At 45.0% G+C, this 20,069-nt stretch overlaps 1 protein-coding gene across 2 annotated transcripts; it reads left to right on the forward strand.

The window, feature by feature from the left end:
• The first annotated feature begins 362 nt into the window (after window positions 1-362).
• Window positions 363-19,568, forward strand: LOC113425109 (uncharacterized). Of its 2 annotated transcripts, XM_087953037.1 has the most exons (7): window positions 363-721; window positions 2,596-2,657; window positions 3,421-4,168; window positions 10,048-10,168; window positions 11,462-11,544; window positions 12,921-13,050; window positions 16,620-19,568. In XM_087953037.1, the coding sequence occupies exons 3-7, from the start codon at window positions 3,443-3,445 to the stop codon at window positions 17,492-17,494; spliced, it is 1,935 nt and encodes a 644-aa protein (XP_087809163.1). In that variant the 5' UTR covers window positions 363-721; window positions 2,596-2,657; window positions 3,421-3,442; the 3' UTR covers window positions 17,495-19,568. The 2 variants fall into 2 exon arrangements, with proteins under 2 accessions (XP_087809163.1, XP_087809162.1); XM_087953036.1 differs by lacking the exon at window positions 2,596-2,657 and having other exon boundaries at window positions 555-721.
• The last annotated feature ends 501 nt before the right edge of the window (window positions 19,569-20,069 follow it).

Consider the following 20,069-nt stretch of genomic DNA (forward strand, 5'->3'; position numbering starts at 1 on the left):
CAGTCTCTTCTTGAAAGTCTCCAGTGATGGCGTTCCCACAACTTCCAAAGGCAAAGCTGTTCCATTGTTTGATTGTTCTCACTGTCAGAAAGTTTCTCCTTATTTCCAGGTTAAATCTCTCCTTGTTCCGTTTCCATCCATTATTCCTTGTCTGGCCTACAGGCGCTTTAGAAAATAGCTTCACCCCTTCCTCCTCTCTGTGGCAGCCCTTCAAATATTGGACCATTGCTATCCTGTCTCCCCTGGTCCTTCTCTTCTCACTGGACTAGCCATGTCCAGTTCCTGCAACCGTCCTTTCATGTGTTTTAGCCTCCAGCCCTCCTTGGGCCGAAAAGACGAAGCAGGGCAGGTCTAGTTCAAAGCCCCCCTCCCGCAGCGGGGTGGAAGGGGGGGCAGAGAGACCTCCTTTCGACTCCGGGATTTCCGCGTGGCCTCCCATCCTCCCGGCTTCTCCTCGGCGAGGGCGGAGCTGCCAAGAAGGCGGCGGCGGCGGCGGTAGCGGCGAGAGAGGCCTCCTCCCTTCGTCGCCGCTCCGCCCTCCGGCCCCGCAGAAACAAAAGAGGCGGAGGCCGCGGGAGAGCCGTCAGGGGCCAGAAGCGGCGGCGGCGGCGGCGGCGGCGGAGCAACAGTGGCGGAAGGGCCTCTTCCCTCCCGTCCCTCCCTCCTTCCTGCCCCCCTTCCTTCCGCGGCCGGAGGGTCCCGCGGCCTCGAGGCGTTTCCGGTACGGGGTCGCGCGGCAGGAGCGTCACGTGACGCGCGCGCGCGCGGGGATGCGCGTGGCGGGCGGGGAGGTGGGCCATGGCCGTTGGTTGGCCTCGCTGGTGGTGGCGGGGGAAGGGAGGGGGAGGAGGGGAGGTGGCGGCGGGGGACCCTTGGCCTCGCTTCTCCTCAGGGCGACTAAAGGCTTGGCGGGAAGCCGGCCGGGGAGTCCCCGTGGAGGAAGAGAGGCGAGCCGTTGCCCATTTCCCGCTCGGGGTGTCGAAGTCTCGGCGCAGCTTGTCACGATGCCCGCCTTCGCTCCGGGTTTCGGGGAGAGAGAGAGAGAAAAAGGCGGGCGTTGTGGGGGTGGAGGGGTGATAAATGTCCCGGCCCGCCTGCGGAGCTTTAACTGGCCTCGCCTTGAGCTGCTACGTGCCGTCCTCGTCTTAACGACCGTTCATTTAGTGACTCAAGTTGACATTGAAAAAAAGGGACTTAGCAGCTGCTGCTACATGCAGTCCTCGTTTTAACGACCGATCATTTAGTGACCCTTCCAAGTTAACATTGAAAAAAGGGACTGATGAGCAGCTGCTGCTACCAAGTTCATTGAAAAAGGGACTGCTGCTGCTATGTGCAGTCCTGGTCTTAACGACTGTTCATTTAGTGACTCAAGTTGACATTGAAAAAAAGGGACTTAGGAGCTGCTGCTACATGCAGTCCTCGTCTTAACGACCGTTCATTTAGTGACTCAAGTTCACATTGAAAAAAAGGGACTGACGAGCAGCTGCTACATGCAGTCCTCGTCTTAACGACCGTTCATTTAGTGACTCAAGTTCACATTGAAAAAAAGGGACTGATGAGCAGCTGCTACATGCAGTCCTCAGCTTAACGACCGTTCATTTAGTGACCCTTTCAAAGCTAACACTGAAAAAAGGGACCTTTGCAAGCAGCGTTCCCATGATCGCATGATCCAAATTCAGATACTTGCCAACTGGTTTATGTTTATGACCAGTTGCTATGTCCCAAGGTCCTGGGATCGATCCCCTTTTGCGACATTCAGACAAGCCAAGTCAACGGGGAAACCAGATTCACTTTTAACAACCAGGTTACTAACTGAAGAACCGCAGTGATTCACTTAACAACTGGGGGCAAGAAACGTGGCAAAATGGGCTAAAATTCACAATTGCAGGGTCCTGGGGGGTCACATGATCATTTTTTGAATCCTTCTGATGAGCAAAGTCAGTGGGGAAGCCAGGTTCACTTAACAACCAGGTTACTAATTTAACCACTGCTGTGCTTCCCCTTAACCACTGAGGTGAGACAGGTCGTAAAATGGGGCAAACCCTGCTTAGCGAAGGTCTCGCTTAGCGACAGAAATGTTGGGGCTCGATTGTAGTCGTAAGCCGAGGACTTACCTATGGTGCCTGAACCACCTCAGGACAAGCAGGTGGCCCTTTTCCCTTGGAGTGGCCGGTCCAGTCCTGCCTTGCAAGGGGCTGCAGGGGACAGGTCCTTTTTGAGCCCCCACCAGGAATCAATGATCTGGGTTAGCTGGTGGCAAAGGCCTCTTGAGAGGATGGATCAACCTTTGGCTGAAATTGTTCTTTCTGCATTCTCTATTCCTGGGATAAGATGGGCACAGATTCAAGTCATTGAAATAAGTCAATAAATAAAAGCATCAGTAAATACAGGTTGTCCTGGAACTTATAACAATTCATTTCGGGACAATTCATTCGGAAGTTACAACAACAGCACTGAAAAAAAAGTGACCTATGACCATTTTTTTACACAACCATTAACAGCATCCACATTTCTCACTTAGCAACGTCACTTTTGGGGGCTCAACTGTGGTCATAAGGTGAGGGCTACCTGCATATTTGTTCTTTGCTTTTGCAGAGGTGGTTTGATTGAAGACTCCTGCCTCGGTTGAGATTTGACCCAGGACTTTTCAGTCAAGGGTGAGTCTTACCGCCTCCCTTCCTTTTCTTGGACCCATATAGAGAGAGACCCACAAAAATAGCCGTTGAATGGTATGATAGAAAAGCTTTTTTTAAAAAAAAAAAAAAACCCTATTTTTAAAAGAATCCCCTTCCCATCTTTTTTTAAAAAAAGGTTGTAATATCTGGTTAGAAAATGTCAGGAATATTTCCTGTTATTGTTGAAAACCCTTTTTTAGGCCTTTTAGATATTTTACTTTACCTTTACTTTACTTCACTTTTTGTCATTGCACCTCGTACAACGAAATCAAACCCCATCTTCAGTGCACATCATGACCATGACAATAAACACAGCCTTCACCTTCCACACATCGAACCTAAAACCCCCGACACCACACTAACATTGCACTATACAGCAGAATTCAACAGAGCTACTGCCCTGGGCTAGAAGCTGTTTTTCAGCCTATTTGTCCTTGTTTTTATTCTCTTGTATCGTCTGCCGGATGGTAATAGTTCAAAAACAAAAAGGGTTCCCTGGATGAGATGGATCTTTGAGGATGTTTTGAGCTTTCTTAAGGCAGCGGGAGCTATAAAGCTCTTCCAAAGAGGGGAGAGGGCAACCCATGATCCTCAGGGCAATGACGTTAACCCTCTGGAGCGCTTTCCTATCTGTGCGATTGGCAAACCATACAGAGGTGCAGTATGTTAAAATGCTCTCTATGGTGCAGCGGTAGAAGGTCACCAGCAGTTTTTCAATATTATGTCTTAATTCTGAATTTGGAAGGGTACAATCGGCTGTGAAAGCAATGGATGAGCCAAGAGCTGCTGAGACAGATCGGGAACCAGGAGGAACAGAAAAAAACACCAGTGGAGTTTATCGCCAGCATAAGACGGAGCGCCTGGGATGGGGAGCGCCCCAACATGGCCGAAGGGAGACCCGTCACGGGATGCAGGGGCGCTGGGAAGCCCAGCTCCAGCAGTTCCTGAAGTCTCTGCAGCCCATTTTAGCAGGACAGGGAAGCTCTGGGATGTCGGAGGCTTCCCCCTGGGAGGACACCAAGGAGTTTCTGGCCTCCTTTGAGCAAGTGGCCAAAGCTTGCCGATGGCCTCGGGACCAGTGGGCGACCCATCTCCTGCCAGCCCTGAGCGGAGAAGCGGAAGAGGCCTTCCGAGGCCTGGAAGCCAGAGAGCAGGAGAACTATGAGAAGGTGAAGGCCGCCATCTTGCGGGTGGAAGCCCTGAGAACGGAGAGGCAGCGGCAGCATTTTCGGCAGTTCTGCTGCCAAGTGGTAGAGGATCCCCGGAGGATCCACAGCCAACTCCGGGAGCTTTGCCGCCAGTGGCTGAAGCCGGAGAGACGCACCAAGGAGCAGATCCTGGAGCTGCTGATCCTGGAGCAGTTCCTGGCCAGCCTCCCACCGGAGCTCCGGAGTTGGATCCAAGCCAGGAGGCCGGAGTCCTGTTCCCAGGCGGTGGCCCTGGTGGAGGACTTCCTGATGAGTCAACAGGAGGCCAAGACCAGGATATCTCAGGTGGGTTTTACTATCCTGGTGTATTTATTTAGCAAGTGTGATTTAGTGATTAAGGTGCTGGCCTAGAAACCAGGAGACTCCTAAGTTAGGTGCAAAAGCCGGTTGGATGATTTTGGGGCCAGTTACTCTCTCAGCCCAACCCACTTCACAGCAATGTTTTTGTAGAGAAAATAGGGGGAAGGAGTTGTATGTAAATTCACCACATTGAGTTTACTTGCAAAGTAACCAAGCTTTACAAATACACTAATCAAATTTCTGCACCGCCCATCTCATCTAAGTGTCTCTGGCCAATTTATACACAGTAATGTTATAAAACATGACTAAAAGCAACATGAAAAAAAAACGAGGTTAACATTTACAAGTGAAAAGTGGCAATCAAGAGTTATAAAATTCAGAAAGCTCAAAGGTTAACAAGGCGGAGGGAATGCCCTCAAGCCGCCAACCATCCCCAGGGTTGTGTAACACTTTTAAACACACACACCCCACATGCTAATTGGGAGAGCCAGCTCTTAACACTTCTCCAGAATACCAAAAACGGGGTCTCATCTCCCCTCTGAAGTTTAGATGTTCCAAAGAGCAGAGCAAACTGCAGAGAAAATCATCTTCCTGGTAGTCAGAATTCATTCAACAATGATTGCCTGGGTGGGTCCTTAGAGACCCTCATCCTGTAACACGAAGGGCTTTAAAGGTGATAACCAGCACCTTGAATTGGACCCAGAAGCAAACTGACACCAGTTCTTAGCAGATTACATAGAGCTGGTATTGAATCACCCTCGGATATTAATTGAAAACCAATTTACAGTGATGAAACGCAGCTTGCCCTTTTAAGTTCATGGCCCACCAGAATCGATTCACAGTGTCTGGAAAACCAGGTGCTGGCCTAGCTACCAAGAGACTGATTTCTAGGCCTGATTTTAAGTACATCAAAGGAACAGGGTGACTTTGGGCCAATCACTCTCATGGCCCTCCCAACCTCACTGGGTTGTTGTTGTGGGGAAAACAGGAACCAGGAGTACTAGGAGTGTTAACAGCCTTGAGCTGCATATGAAAAAGAGATAAATACAATATTCAACTGTACACCAACATTGTTACGGTGACTATTAGCAGTATGTATTTTTTTATATTTAAACCTTTAATTGTTACAAGGAGCTGATTACTTATTAGAATATTAACAGAGGGATACAATCAAGATCAAGGGAGGTACTAATACCACTCTATAAAGCCTTAGTAAGACCACACCTAGAGTACTGCATCCAGTTTTGTTCACCACATTATAAAAAAAATATGTTGAAACTAGAAAAAAAAGTACAGAGAAGAGCAACCAGGATGATTAGGGGACTGGAGGCTAAAACATATGAAGAACGGTTACAGGAACTGGGTCTGGCTAGTCTAGTGAAGAGAAGGACCAGGGGAGACATGGTTGCAGTCTTCCAATATTTGAGGGGCTGCCACAGAGAGGAGGAAGGGGGTCAAGCTATTTTCTAGAGCATCCGAAGGCCAGACAAGGAATAATGGATGGAAACTGAACAAGGAGAGATTTAACCTGGAAATAAGGAGAAACTTTCTGACAGTGAGAACAATCAACCAATGGAACAGAAGTTGCCCTCAGAAGTTGTGGGAGCATCATCACTTGAGACTTTCAAGAAGAGATTGGACTCCCATCTGTCAGAAATGGTGTAGGGTCTCCCGCTTGGGTGGGGGGTTGGACTAGATGACCTACAAGGTCCCTTCCAACTCTGATTATCTGTTATCTGAATGCTTTTCTCCTTTAATTTCAGCCCAAGGTTTAGATCTGGTAGAGTTTAGAACAGAGTAGAATAGAATTCTTTATTGGCCAAGTGTGATTGGACACCCAAGGACTTTGTCTTGGTGCAAATGCTCTCAAGTGTACATAAAAGACACATTCGTCAAGAATCACAAGGTACAACAGTTAATGATAGTCATAGGGTACAATAAGCAATCAAATCATACTAGGAAACAGTCAATATAAATCGTTAGGATACAAGCCACAAAGTTAAAGTCATACAGTCACAAGTGGGAGGGGATGGGTGATAAGGAGTGATGAGGAGATTAACAGTAATAGTAGTGCAGACTTTGTAAATAGTTGAATAGGGTTGAGGGAATTGTTTAGTAGAGTGATGGCTTTCGGGAAAAAACTGTTCTTGTGTCTAGTTGTTCTGGAGTGCAGTGTTCTATAGCATCCTTTTGAGGGAAGGAGTTGAAACAGTTTATGTCCGGGATGTGAGGGGTCTGTAAATGTTTTCACAGCCCTCTTTTTGACTCGTGGAGTATATAGGTCCTCAGTGGAAGGCAGGTGGGTAGTAATTGTTTTTTTCTGCAGTCCTAATTATCCTCTGAAGTCTGTGTCTGTCCTGTTGGATTGCAGAACCAAACCAGACAGTTATAGAAGTCCAGACGACAGTAATTCCTCTGTAGAACTGGATCAGCAGCTTCTTGGGCAGTTTGAGCTTTGTGAGTTGGCGCAGAAAGAATGCTTCAGATCTCATCAGTAAAGGATTGACATTTTACGAGACTTCCCAAATGTGTTCCCCTTGTAGCTGGGTCAGCCCTGCGCAACAGCATTCCTCATCTGGTTCAGAAAGTCCTGACCCTGCTGAGTTTTGGCAGAGCTTAAAAACTTAGTTCTTTTAGCATGCCCTGGGGTAGGAGGCAGTGATTTCCCCCCCCCCCCATTTAAATGATTCATATGGCTCCCCATCTCACAGCAACGAATCCAGGCTGTATACAAAGGATTAAAACCATCCCCAAGAAAAACCAACAATCCAAAGGCTGTGTAGCACATGTCTGAGATCAAAGAAATCATTCCAATTATAGAAAGAAAGAAAAAAAACAAAGAACAATTACGGTAACTAGCAGAGTTTGCTCCATGGCCCCAACACCGGAGGCGGGTGGGGAACAGCCTGGTCCTTCAAGCCTTCTAGCAGGGCCATCTGACAGTGTTTCTCAACCTTGGCAGCTTTGAGACGTGTGAACTTCAATTCCCAGAAATGCTGCCAAGGCCAGCTGGGGAGGTCTGGGAGTTGAAGTCCACATGACTTTAAGTTGCCAAATTGGGGTGGGGGAAACTGCTCTACGCTGGAGAGATGCTGTTTCACAAAGCAGACAGGGGGTCAGTGAAGGCACGTCATCCCTTCAGTTCTATTATTAATCTTCTCAGTTTTTTTATACTGAGGTAAAGATGCTATAGGGCAGGGGTCCCCAACCACCGGTCCGCGGACCAGTACCGGTCCGTGGAACAAGTCCTACCGGGCCGCTGGTTTGCTGGGCGCCGCCATCTTTTTTTGATGAAAAAGTGCTTCCGGTGAGCTTTTCCGGGTAGAAAGCTCACCGGAAGCACTTTTTCATCAAAAAAAGATGGCGGCGCCCAGCTAATGCCGGTACCGGGCCGCGCCATAAAAAAGGTTGGGGATACCGGGCCGCGGCATAAGAAAGGTTGGGGATCACTGCTATAGGGGACACGGTAGCTCAGTGGCTAAGATGCTGAGCTTGTCAATCAGAAAGGTTGGCGGTTCGAATCCCTAGCGTCGCCTAATAAGAGTGAGCTCCCGTTACTCGTCCCAGCTTATGCCAACCTAGCAGTTCGAAAGCACGTAAAAATGCAAGTAGAAAAATAGGGACCACTTTGGTGGGAAGGTAACAGCGTTCCTTTGTGCGCCTTTGGGAGTTTAATCATGCCAGTCACATGACCACGGAGACGTCTTCGGACAGCGCTGGCTCTTCGGCTTGGTAACGGAGATGAGCAATGGCGCCCGCTAGAGCCGGAAATGAGTAGCATGTATGTGCGAGGGGAACCTTTACCTTTAAAGATGCTGTCTTTTCCCAAATATATTGATTGTATTTACAGGTAGTCCTTGGCTTATAACCACAATCGAGCCCAAAATTTCTATTGCTAAGTGAGACAGTTGCTAAATGAGTTTTGTCCCATTTCACGACCTTTCTTGCCACCGCTGTTAAGTGGATCACTGCAGTTGTTAAGTTAGTAACCCGGTTGTTCAGTGGATCTGCTTTCCCATTGAGTTTGCTTGTCAGAAGGTAGCAAAAAGTGATCACATAACCGCGGGACACTGCACTTGTCATAAATATGGATCAGTTGCCAAGCATCCAAATTTTGATCACATGACCGTGTGAAAAACAGTCACAAGTCACTTTTTCCTGTGCCGTTGTAACTTGAGTCACTACACGAACTGTTGAAGGCGAGGACTTGGCTGTATTCTTCCTTGATTTTTCTTTCCTGTATTTTTAAATTTTTGCTACTTTTAAAAAATCCCAAGGTATAAACTCCTGAAATTACTGTTCCATTTGACACATCAATCACACCGACAATGAAGCAGAAATATCGAGTCCTTTTACACGTTTCCCCAATTTGTGAGGAAAAGAACCAGCGAATGCCATTTCTTCTCAAAGTAGCCTGCAACGATGACCTTTATTAAATATATTCTTAGGATTTTTAAACTATAAGACAGATAACAGATAGTCAGAGTTGGAAGGGACCTTATAGGTCATCTAGTCCAACCCGCTGCCCAAGCGGGAGACCCTACACCATTTCTGACAGATGGGAGTCCAATCTCTTCTTGCAAGTCTCAAGTGATGGCGCTCCCACAACTCCCGAGGGCAACTTCTGTTACATCGGTTGATTGTTCTCCCTGTCAGAAAGTTTCTCCTTATTTCCAGGTTAAATCTCTCCTTGTTTAGCTTCCATCCATTATTCCTTGTCTGGCCTTCAGGTGTTTTAGAAAATGGCTTGACCCTTTCCTCCTCTCTGTGGCAGCCCCTCAAATATTGGAAGACTGCTATCCTGTCTCCCCTGGTCCTTCTCTTCCCTAGACTAGCCAGGCCCAGTTCCTGTAACTGTTCTTCATATGTTTTAGTCTCCAGTCCCCTAATCATCCTGGTTGCTCTTCTCTGTACTTTTTCTAGAATCTCAACATCCTTTTTATAGTGTGGTGACCAAAACTGGATGCGGTACTCTAGGTGTAGTCTTACTAGGGCTTTATAGAGTGGTATTAGTACCTCACTTGATCTTCTCAATAATCTTCTCTCTAGAAGTTTTCCAGTGTATCAAAGGCTGTCCCTTTGAATTTTGAGCAGAGTTTGTGGGTACAAATGGTGTAGCTTTTGCCAGTTGTGTAACTGGTTTGTTGAACAGGTCTAATGCACTGGTTCCAAACAACCTGGCAAAATTAATCTTCCAAAGCACAGTGGCTGAGATCTTTTACCCTAAGCCACATTTTCAGTTATTACTACCCTGTATACCTCTAGGCCAGTGGTTCCCAACCTTTTTTTTCGCCCCACACCCCTAAAGAAATTTCACTCGAACCTCGCACCCCCTGAAATTTAGACTTTAGGAACTACTGAACGCAAGTTAAATATATGGTAGGATTGAATCTTTTCAGCTATGTATGTGACGGCCACTAAATAACGATACTTAACTCTAAAATGAAAACGGTTAATCCATTGCATAATAAATAAAAATGACAACATATAGCCAATATCCTATTATTTACCTGGACTTTTCTCGCACCCCTGGAATATTGTCTCGCACCCCCAGGGGGTGTGAGCACCCAGGTTGGGAACCCCTGCTCTAGGCCAAGGACAATATTTTTATTTATGTATTTATTTATATTTACTTATTAAATTTATATGCAAGGATGGTGAGTGTGCTGCAGATCACAAGAAACCTTTCTTTAAAAAAAAAACTGCTAATGCCAGGGTTGATCTCTGTTACTGAATCTAACTAACTGATCTCGGAAGAACCACAAGAGAATACGCGTTTTTGGTAGAAAAATCAGAATACATTTTACACATCAAGCCTCTTTTTCTCCCCCCCCTCATTTTGAGATTATATTTCCCTGCTTCAGGGGTGTTTAAAGGAAAAAAACGTGGATTTCCTACCGGCCGTTGCAGAGACAGAGGCCCCGAATGCCACAAAGGGACCCATCTACAGTGAAACAGACCCCGATGGCGAGGCCAATTTGCTAGGTGAGAATTCATGGAACGTTTGCATTTTCTTCTACATTTTCCTTCTGTGGGGTTTGTTTTGTTTTGCTTGGCTTCACACTGTAGTGGGGTGGGGTGGGGGGCAAGGTTCCTTCAACCTCATCAGCCTTGCAGGAGAGGGAAGAGATCATTTGGGAAACGTAGCTTGAGGGTCAAGGATCAGGAAAGAAGCTACCCACAACTGAATGTTAGAAGAAACATGTAGCTACTCTTGCGTCTGTGTAAAACTTTGGTTTTGGTATATCTTAACTACAGCCATCTTTGCATCTCTGTGAAGGAGATGGGTGGTTTCTAAATTTGATAAATACAGGTAGTCCTCAACTTACGACAGTTCCTTTAGCGACCATTAGAAGTTACAACGGCCCTGAAAAAAAAGTGACTTATGACAGCAGGAGCTGCCTTGGTTGCCGGTTTGCTTCCGGGTGCAATTCAAGGTGCTGGTTGTCACCTTTAAAGCCCTTCATGGCTTGGGACCGGGTTATCTGAGGGAACGTCTCTTGCCTGTCACATCGACCCGACCCATTAGAGCAGGGAGGCAGGGAATGTTGTGGGTCCCATCCCCGAAGGAGATACTCCTGGTGGGACCCAGAAGAAGGGCCTTCTCCGTGGTGGCTCCCTCTCTCTGGAACATCATTTCACCCCAGAGATTAAAATGGCTGCCACTCTAGCACTCTTTTGGCTTTGCTGGTGAGAAGGTCGCAAAACGGGATCGCATGTCTCTGGGACACCGCAACCGTCATAAAAGTGAGTCGGTTGTCAGGCATCCAAATATGAACCACAGGCCTGTTGGGGAAGCTGCAACGGCCATAAGCGTGACAATTTATTTAATTTATTTAATTTATATTGCCGCCTATTCGCCCAAGGCGACTCGAGGCGACTTACACAAGGTAAAACCATATTTAAAACAAAAGATAAAAAAAAAAAAACAGTAAAAACTGAATCTGGGAAGCCAGATTCACTTAACGACCGTGTGACTAATTGAACAACTGCAGTGATTCTCTTAACAAAAGTGGCAAGAAGAGTCGTAAAATGGGGCAAAACTCACCTAACACATTCCTTAACGACATACATTTGGGGCTCCATTATGGTCGTAAGTTGAGGACTACCCGTCAATACAAACATCTAAGTATGCCTTTATGATCTGAATCTTTGTGATCATAGTCTTTCTCAACAGGGCCCAGCAAAGGCTTATTAACAAAACGTCTCCTTAAAAATAAGAGAGACGAAATTTCCTATTTTGAAATTCCCTACTGAACTCTTTTCTGTTCTTTGTAGGCAGCGGAGGAAAATATCCAAGTCTCTCTCCTTTGCCATTTCCTCCTGAAGGAGAAGAAGTGGGCCAGACTAGTGGGAAAGAGGTATGGGTCATGTTATGTTTAGGGTGTACGCGGATGATTAATCGGGCTACTGGTTAAAGAGAAGCAATAGGTAAGATCCAATCTGGATCCATCACCAGGACCAGAGGTTGATTCCTCTGAGCTTTCGGATTCCTCCTGGCGCCCATCCTCCGGGAACTTCTCCCCATTGGAATACATGCTTTGGGCTATTCTACGAGTTTCATTTATGTAGTGCCTTCCTATAGGTTGATTGGTGTGTTGCCGCCAGGCCCTATGCTCCTCTGATAGGCTGGTAGTAAATCAACACTCCTGTTGACTGACAAGGGGCCCATTTCCCAGGCTACAGTCATATTTCCCTGGCTGTTTTTATACTTGCCCCGCCAACAATCTTAGTAGCTGTGAAATTGAATGTGTGTCCTTGTTCATTGCCATGTGAGGCTACCAATGAGTTTGGGTGTCTCCTCGTCTGACCGCTCCCTTGTGTTCTTGCAATCCCCACCTATCCTACACAGTCGCAGGGGATCCGGTAGATTACTGTCAGGATTCCGGCAGTGACTCCAATTAAACCATGAGCCTCAAGCCACACTCCCAGAACTTCTTTTGTTTTATTAGAAGTTAACAGGCCGGCATTTGCCTTGGCGTAGATGACTCTGAGATACGTCATTCACTGTCACCCTTGATCCTGTTTCTCCCCCCCACCACTCTTCTGGCAGTGGTGGGATTCAAATTTTTTTACTACCGGTTCTGTGGGCGTGGCTTGGTGGGCGTGACAGGGGAAGGCTACTGTAAAATCTCCAGTCAGAGGTGGGATTTTCCGGTTCTCCAAACGACTCAAAATTTCTGCTCCCGGTTCTCCAGAACTGGTCAGAACCTGCTGAATGCCACCTCTGCCCTCTGGGTGTATCATCCAACGAAGCACGTCCATAGCCAAGAGTCATTGATCGTGCTCTCCAATTAGATTTTTGTGTAGCAGAAGCTTCAGTCATCTAATCAGTTTCTAAAGAAAATATGAATGGAATGTACTTTCGATTCCACACTGCCGCCTGCTCTTTGAAACTCCCCCCCCTTCTTTCTGTTGACAACTATAAAACGTGTCTACAAAATGTTTTATGAGTTGATATTTACATTAGAAATGTCGCCCACCTCCAAGCGATCTTTGCAATGCATGATTTCTCCTCGTATGGTCGCCTCTGGGCAGTATGCGATGCCCCCATTGCAAAGAAATATGCTTGAAGGAAACCCGCCGTTTTGCTTTAGCCCCGTTTCTCCTGTAGAATCTGATAGGCGAAGCGTTGTTAGTTTTGCTTGGAGTTCAGTGGACCTCAAGGAAAGAGCAAACTATTCCCACCCCAATCTTACGGAAGGGGTATTGAGGTCTTTTTTTTTCCCCTTTGCAGGGATCCAAGGATCTCAAGGAACCCGGAGGGTCTTTGCAGATCGTGAAGCAGAGCGTGACCCAACCGGGCCAGCAGACGATGCTCTGGCATGTCCTGCAGGAGGACGATGACGCAAATACAGATATTTTGGGTGAGGAAGTCGCCTTCTTGGCTCCAGAAGCACAAATTTATCTCCAAGCTGCTATTTTTTTTTTTTTTTTTAGAATGGGAAAGAGTTAATAGAAATTTGGGGCTTGCTTTCTAGTGAGAACCTTAAAACAAGCAAGATCAAAACCAGAACCCTGATGAGAGCAAACTAATCTTTTCTAGTAACATTGAGAGGTGTCAGCTGCTCTTCGCACCCCAAAACAAATGCCCCACCTCGCACCCCCAGTCTGTTAAAACACAGATGGGAGAAAAAGAGGGCAGATGGCTCAAATCTTGCAGGTTGCTTGAAAGAGGGGCACTGCCTCCAGATTTTCAGAATGTTTCTAGAGGACATGGGAGTTTATTTATTTTCTTGATTTGATTTGATTTGTCAATCGCTTACCAGATAGTAGGTATAAGTATATACATAGTTATGAATACATGAAATGGATACATATAAGAAAAATGAAAAGAAACAATAGGACAGGGACGGTAGGCACGTTGGTGCGCTTATGCACACACCCCCTACAGACCTCTTAGGAAAAGGGGTGAGGTCAATAGTAGACAGTCTAAGGTTAAAAGTTTTTGGGGTTTGGGGAAGAAGGAAATGGGGCTCCAACCTCCATATAGTAATGGATAAGGTTGGACATTTCCTCATGCACATGACAGGAAAGTTCAATTTTCTTGTAACAGAAAGAGTGGCAGAACTCTGGGGTCAAAGGAGGAATCAGCCTAAAGTCTGCATGTAGCCACAAGTGACTAGATCCAACCCTTCTTGAATTCCATTGACCCTATCCTAATCCCAAGATGGTGCTAATTATTACTTGAGTAGATCCCTGTATATCAAGTAACAATCGGCACCATCTTGGGGTTAGGATAGGGTCAACGGAATTCAAGAGGGGTTGGACTTAGTCACTTGTGACTACATATATGGCATGATTGGTAATAAATCAGTGTAAATCAGAATTATTGGCTCTTCACACCTGATAATTCTCTTTATTTTTGATGGCTCAGAGCTTCCCGAATTCTATAGAGAGATTATTGTGCACAGTCAATGGTGGTCTGGATCAGGTGGCTCCACTGTTTCCCCTGTCCAAGATGGCTACTCCTTCACCCACCATGTTTTCCCTCTCCGCTGTATCCCTAACTCCAGTTTTGAGGAACCCAGAGGTCTTTTCGGGGCGTGATCCGAAGGGTGTCTGGATATCCATCGTCCTCTCCCCCGCGCACAAGCCCATGGCTCCTTGTCATCTGGCAGAGCATTTGGTCTGGCCAAGAGCTGGTCCATGAAGGTTTGATGGAACCTCCTCATCATTTGTCAGATGCCTTCAGGTCTTTTGTTCTTGGATTAAGGAGCTGGGGGAGAGCTGTTGGCAGAGACGTTGGACAGTCATCGCAGGCTCAGAGATCATCCCGTTTTCTTCCCGGGGTGGATTTCTCTGTCCTTGTTTGGAAAGGCCATGTTGTTCTTGGCGCAAAGGAGGCGATTGCAGGAGTGCCATATGTCTCTCAGATCGAGCTGTTTTTGCCTCAGTACATCAAGTAACCATTCCTGGTGCCAGGTTCCTCTTTCTCAAAGGGAGACATGGCAGGGATCTGCGAAGGCATCCAGAAGCTCTTTTCCTGCCTCAAAACCAAGGAGCATTCAGCCATTAGGTGGAGAAAATAAAAGAAATCCAGATTTCTTCATCCAGAGGTCTGTCTTCCTAATCTTCCACTAAATGTGGGTTAAGGAAGATCTCGGGAAGAGACAAGGAAATTTTCCTTTTTTTTTTTTCCCCCTCTGAGATATTCGAAAACATTTGGCCACCACAATGTAAAATAGATGTTGAGACTCTTGAAAGAGTGCAGAGAAGAGCAACAGAGATGATTAGGGGACTGGAGGCTAAAATATATGTGAAAGATGTTCGCTGGAATTGGGGATGTCTAGTTTAATGAAAAGAAGGACTAGGGGTGACATGACAGCAGTCTTCCAATATCTCAGGGGCTGCCACAAAGAAAATCAGTAAAAATCAGGCATCAGACTGTATGACCGTAACTTTGTCCCTTGTATCCCTCTGATTTATATTGGCTCTTTCCTAGTATGATTTGATTGCTTATTGTACCCTAGGACTATGACTATTATTAAGTGTTGTACCTTATGATTCTTGACTCCTGAGACATGTATCTTTTCTTTTATGTACACTGAGTGCACTAATCAAGATTAATTCCTTGTGCGTCCAATCACATTTGGCCAATAAAAGAATTCTATTCCATTCCATTCCATTCCATTCTATTCTATTCTATTCTATTCTATTCTATTCTTATGATTCTTGATGAATGCATCTTTTCTTTTATGTACACTGAGAGTATTTGCACCAAGACAAATTCCTTGGGTGTCCAACCACACTCGGCCAATAAAGAATTCTATTCTATTCTATTCTATTCTATTCTATTCTAGTCTAGTCTATTCTAACCTTATGATTCTTGATGAATGTATCTTTTCTTTTATGTACACTGAGAGTATTTGCACCAAGACAAATTCCTTGTGTGTCCAATCACACTTGCCCAATAAAAAGAACTCCTATTCTATTCTATTCTATTCTATTCTATTCTATTCTATTCTATTCCTATTTTATTCCTATTCTATTCTAACCTTATGATTCTTGATGAATGTATCTTTTCTTTTATGTACACTGAGAGTATTTGCACCAAGACAAATTCCTTGTGTGTCCAATCACACTTGCCCAATAAAAAGAACTCCTATTCTATTCTATTCTATTCTGTTCTATTCTATTCTATTCTATTCCTATTCTATTCTATTCTTATTCCTATTCTATTCTAACCTTATGATTCTTGACGAATGTATCTTTTCTTTTATGTACACTGAGAGTATTTGCACCAAGATGAAATTCCTTGTGTGTCCAATCACACTTGTCCAATAAAAAGAACTGTATTCTATTCTATTCTATTCTATTCTATTCTATTCTATTCTATTCCATTCCATTCCATTCCATTCCATTCCATTCTTATGATTCTTGTAATGTATCTTTCTTTTATGCACCTGAGAGCATTTGCCCAAGACAAATTCCTTGTGTGTCCAATCACACTTGTCCAATAAAAGAACTCTATTCTGTTCTGTTCTGTTCTGTTCTATTCTATTCTATTCTATTCTATTCTATTCCATTCCATTCCATTCCATTCCATTCCATTCCATTCCATTCTTATGATTCTTGACGAATGTATCTTTTCTTTTATGCACACTGAGAGCATTTGCACCAAGACAAATTCCTTGTGTGTCCAATCACACTTGTCCAATAAAAAGAATTCTATTCTATTCTACTCCAACCCCCTGCCTAGGCAGGAAAGGTTTTTCCACAGACTGGAGGGGGCAGGATTTTCACGTGCTGCCTGCATTCCGCCGGATGGGGCTTTGCCTCTTTGCGCAGCCTGGTTTCTGGCATGCCACAGCCCGGTGCCAGTCCCAGGGACCAGGTGCTGGGGATCCCTGACCAAGAAGGGTTAATAGGTTTGTTGCTTCTTGTAAAAAATGATGAGCAAAGGATGAATAAAGTCCCTCCTTTGTTTCTTTAGGGGACGAAATGGGAGATTACATCAAGGTGGAGATTCCTCAGTGTGGAGAAGCTGAAGGAGAGGATAGCTCCAGGATGGGGTCCCAGATCAGCTACAACCAGGTGCCTGTCAAACATGAGAGGCTGGAAGGACGCTCTGAGTCACGAGAGCCCCAGGATGGATCGCCCGTCGGGGCAGGAAAGGGATGTTTTGAGCTGGGAGAAGTTCCTTGGAAAAGATACCAGAGAACTGCCGTTCTGAATTCCTCCCGCTTTCCTAGAGAGGCCTCTCATGAGATCCCGGTCGCCTTCCCAGGCCACCCACCTCCAGCCAAGAAGCCCCGGAGCGGTCCGGAGCACAGCGTGGTGTGGGACCACTTTGAGTTGGATTCCGAGGACCCCTGCTACGGCATCTGCACCCACTGCAAGAGACGGGTGAGCCGCGGCAAGAACTCCAAACATTTTTCAACCTCTGGGCTGCTGAAACATCTGCAGAGGCATCACGGCAACATTGTTCTGGCTGCCATCGCCACGACGCAAGCCATGTTGCCGACTAGCAGCAAGCCGAACGGACCTGTTCTGATGCCAAGTGCTTTGCCCCAGTGCTGGACGAAGCAGAAGTCGCCCGGGAAAAGGCAGCCGGGTCCAAAGCCATCGGAAGTGACCCGTGCTATCGCCCAGATGATGGCTCTGGATGACCAGCCCTTCAGCCTGGTGGAAGAGGCAGGTTTCCAGCACCTCCTGAAGTTGCTCGCCCCCAACTATAAAATCCCATCCTGTACCGCCTTCAGCAGACAGATTGTGCCCTCCCTGCATCAGGCCTGCAGGGAGGAGGCCTTGGGGATGCTTCAAACCCCAGGACCTCCTGCCAGCGTGAACATGAACTCCGATGAATGAATGGGAGCCTGTTTTCTTCCTTCCTTTGATCTTCCGTTGCTCCCTGTGAGCACCTGTAGGGGGCCATTGCTGGTCGGTGGTAGCGTAACCCATTTTAATTCACCGATTAAATCCATCCTTCCCAGAAAACCGAAATAATTGACATGCCTGTCAGCAAAACTTAGAAAGGCAATGAAAACACAATGTGAAATAAACCCTACAAAAAAAGGTTAAACCCTTGGAAATGAATCAGTTACAGTGCCAGATATGAAGGCCTGTTGATCAACTGGTGGCAAGCACAGTAGAAGCGTGCCAAATCCTAACCACCCCCCGGGTGCCCATATTCTGGGCAAACAGAGATTTAAAAAATCCCATCTGCTACTCCAATGGACAGACCAAGAGTCTTCTACTCAATTGAGGTAAAAGCTCCCATCTGTTTTTAAGAAGCTTCCTTAACGGCAGAGTTCAAAAGCGTAAAGAAAAATGGAGAATATTGGGGAAATAGTGAGTGCCGAACTTAACACCTGAGACAGACATCTCCAATTTCTCAGACATGTTCTGAGATGCCTTTCTGATATATCTTTAGTCAGAAACAATTGTCCAAATTAAATTACTCATCAGACTGAAATGTCAAATCATTTATTTGATTTCCATTCTCCTTAATTGTCTTCTCTCATTGAGATTTCCAGACAGTATTCAGGTGTCATAAATGTAGCCATCACATTTCGTTGTCTTTAAGGTAACTTCATCCGTTTCTCCTATGTTTGGCTTTCAAGCTTTACCCAAAGCTTGGGAAGGTCTAAGAGTTAAAATGGAACATGAAAATAATTCTGAAGCATAATGTTTTACTAAAAATAAAATAACCCTTAAGGTTGGGTAAATGGATTGACGGTAGCAAAGTAAACATCTTTTTAAGTGTTACAAACATTTTAAAATTGAAAGTTTATGTTTCTCATTAAAGGAACGTTCCAAAGTGTTAACCTTCAAAAAAATTAAGTGAAGAAAGTCAAAAACTTGTTTGAAGCTTAGTAGATTTAATCTAAAACAATTGGAAATCTTTTCCAAACTTTCTTTCATTATCCGTTTTACTAGAAAAAATATTCTTAGAATTTCTGCATTGTCTCATACACGAACCAGCTAATTTTCACACCTTTTAATTAAGTTACTTATTTTAATCTTTCTGTACAATACTTATGATTTAAGCTTTAGGAAGTCCTTAATCTCTCTACATTTCAGTTTTTAGCATGGATTCTATTTTAACTCTTCATCTTTGAGGTGGAAAAAGAGAAATTCATTGTGAATCTTTAATGTAAAAGTTCTGGCTCTAATAGGCTTTGTTCCTCTTATATTAAATATATATATGTTAGAGATTTATAATATAAAATAGAACTTGTAACTGTTCGATTTCATGATTTGCAGATTTGCCAACCTGTTCAGAAAACAATACAAACGTATGAAATATATAAACACGTCCGTATTAAACAGTACAACTAAGCAATATACCCAAGTCCTTACACTTGCATAAAAAGAATTATAATTTAATGCTTTAAGTTAAAATAAGGGAGGGGGGGGAAAACACAATTTAACATGCACTATGATTTTATGAGTAAAAATATAAAGAAGAAATTGGGAACCTGTAATGGGTTAGGTTTCGTTGAGAAGTGTCAATGAAACAATATCACTAATGTGAATTTTTTGTGGATATTTTTAAGAGGATTGCTGTAAATCTTTGTTTCTGAAACTTAGCAATTTGGAGATGTGTGGACTTCAATTCCCAGAATTCCTCAGCCAGCAGTGCTGTCTGGGGAATTCTGGGAGATGAAGTCCTTACATCTTAAAGTTGCCTGAGAAACAGTGGTGTAAACGTTATGTTGTGATAGCTTTACTACTATTATAATAATAGTACAACAGCTTTATACTTTCTCCCAAGAACTATCCTCCGTGTTGCTCAGAGTTCCCTCCCTACGAAGCCAGTGCAGGAATGCTTCAAGCTCTCCTTCTGAAATTTTGCTTGGAAAGCTGGTGGACTATGTACCGGTGAATCTCATATATCTGTATTAAATAAAGTGATATGGTACTATGTACTGGAGTAAAAGGCCGTTGGTTTCAGCCTTTCGTTTGTTAATTCATGCTGTGTGTGGGATTCTCCCAAATCTGTTCTCACTGGCGAGATTCCTCATGGATTCCCAATGCTTTGCAGTCACCACGCTTCCAGCTGCTTCCAATGTGCCAGAGCCCTCCATTAAGAATAATAATAATAATAATAATACAAATAATGCTGCCGTTCATTGAAGTTTCTGATCTATTTTCCCTAAGGTGAGAAAAATCACTCCTTGGTTCTCAGTTTGCTGTGTGTTCGGGGGCCCATTGTATAAGCAAGTGTGAACTCTTTTTCACACCTTTCCAGAAGATGAAACAAATGTGCAATGAAGCCACCCAGAGTCACCTTGTAAGGGGGATGAGCGGCATAAGAAATCCATAAATTATTTAAAAATGAAGGCATTTTCATGATGAAATGTCAACTCAGCCCCCTGTCACAATGTGTAAGCTGTCAGAATTCCTGTACAGGTAATTTTCAACTTACAACCACAGTTTC

The sequence above is a fragment of the Notechis scutatus genome, chromosome 2 (assembly GCF_049901735.1).
Source record: "Notechis scutatus isolate UNSWTSFEM ecotype Mainland chromosome 2, rNotScu1.2, whole genome shotgun sequence".
Lineage (NCBI taxonomy): Eukaryota > Metazoa > Chordata > Lepidosauria > Squamata > Elapidae > Notechis > Notechis scutatus.

Excerpts from the sequence above, each read along its gene's own strand:
- LOC113425109 (XM_087953037.1), top strand. The coding sequence starts at position 3,443 with ATGGATGAGCCAAGAGCTGCTGAGACAGATCGGGAACCAGGAGGAACA. Across the intron at positions 11,545-12,920 it reads GCCAGACTAGTGGGAAAGAG|GGATCCAAGGATCTCAAGGA; the intron begins GTATGGGTCATG and ends TCCCCTTTGCAG. Across the intron at positions 13,051-16,619 it reads CGCAAATACAGATATTTTGG|GGGACGAAATGGGAGATTAC; the intron begins GTGAGGAAGTCG and ends TTGTTTCTTTAG.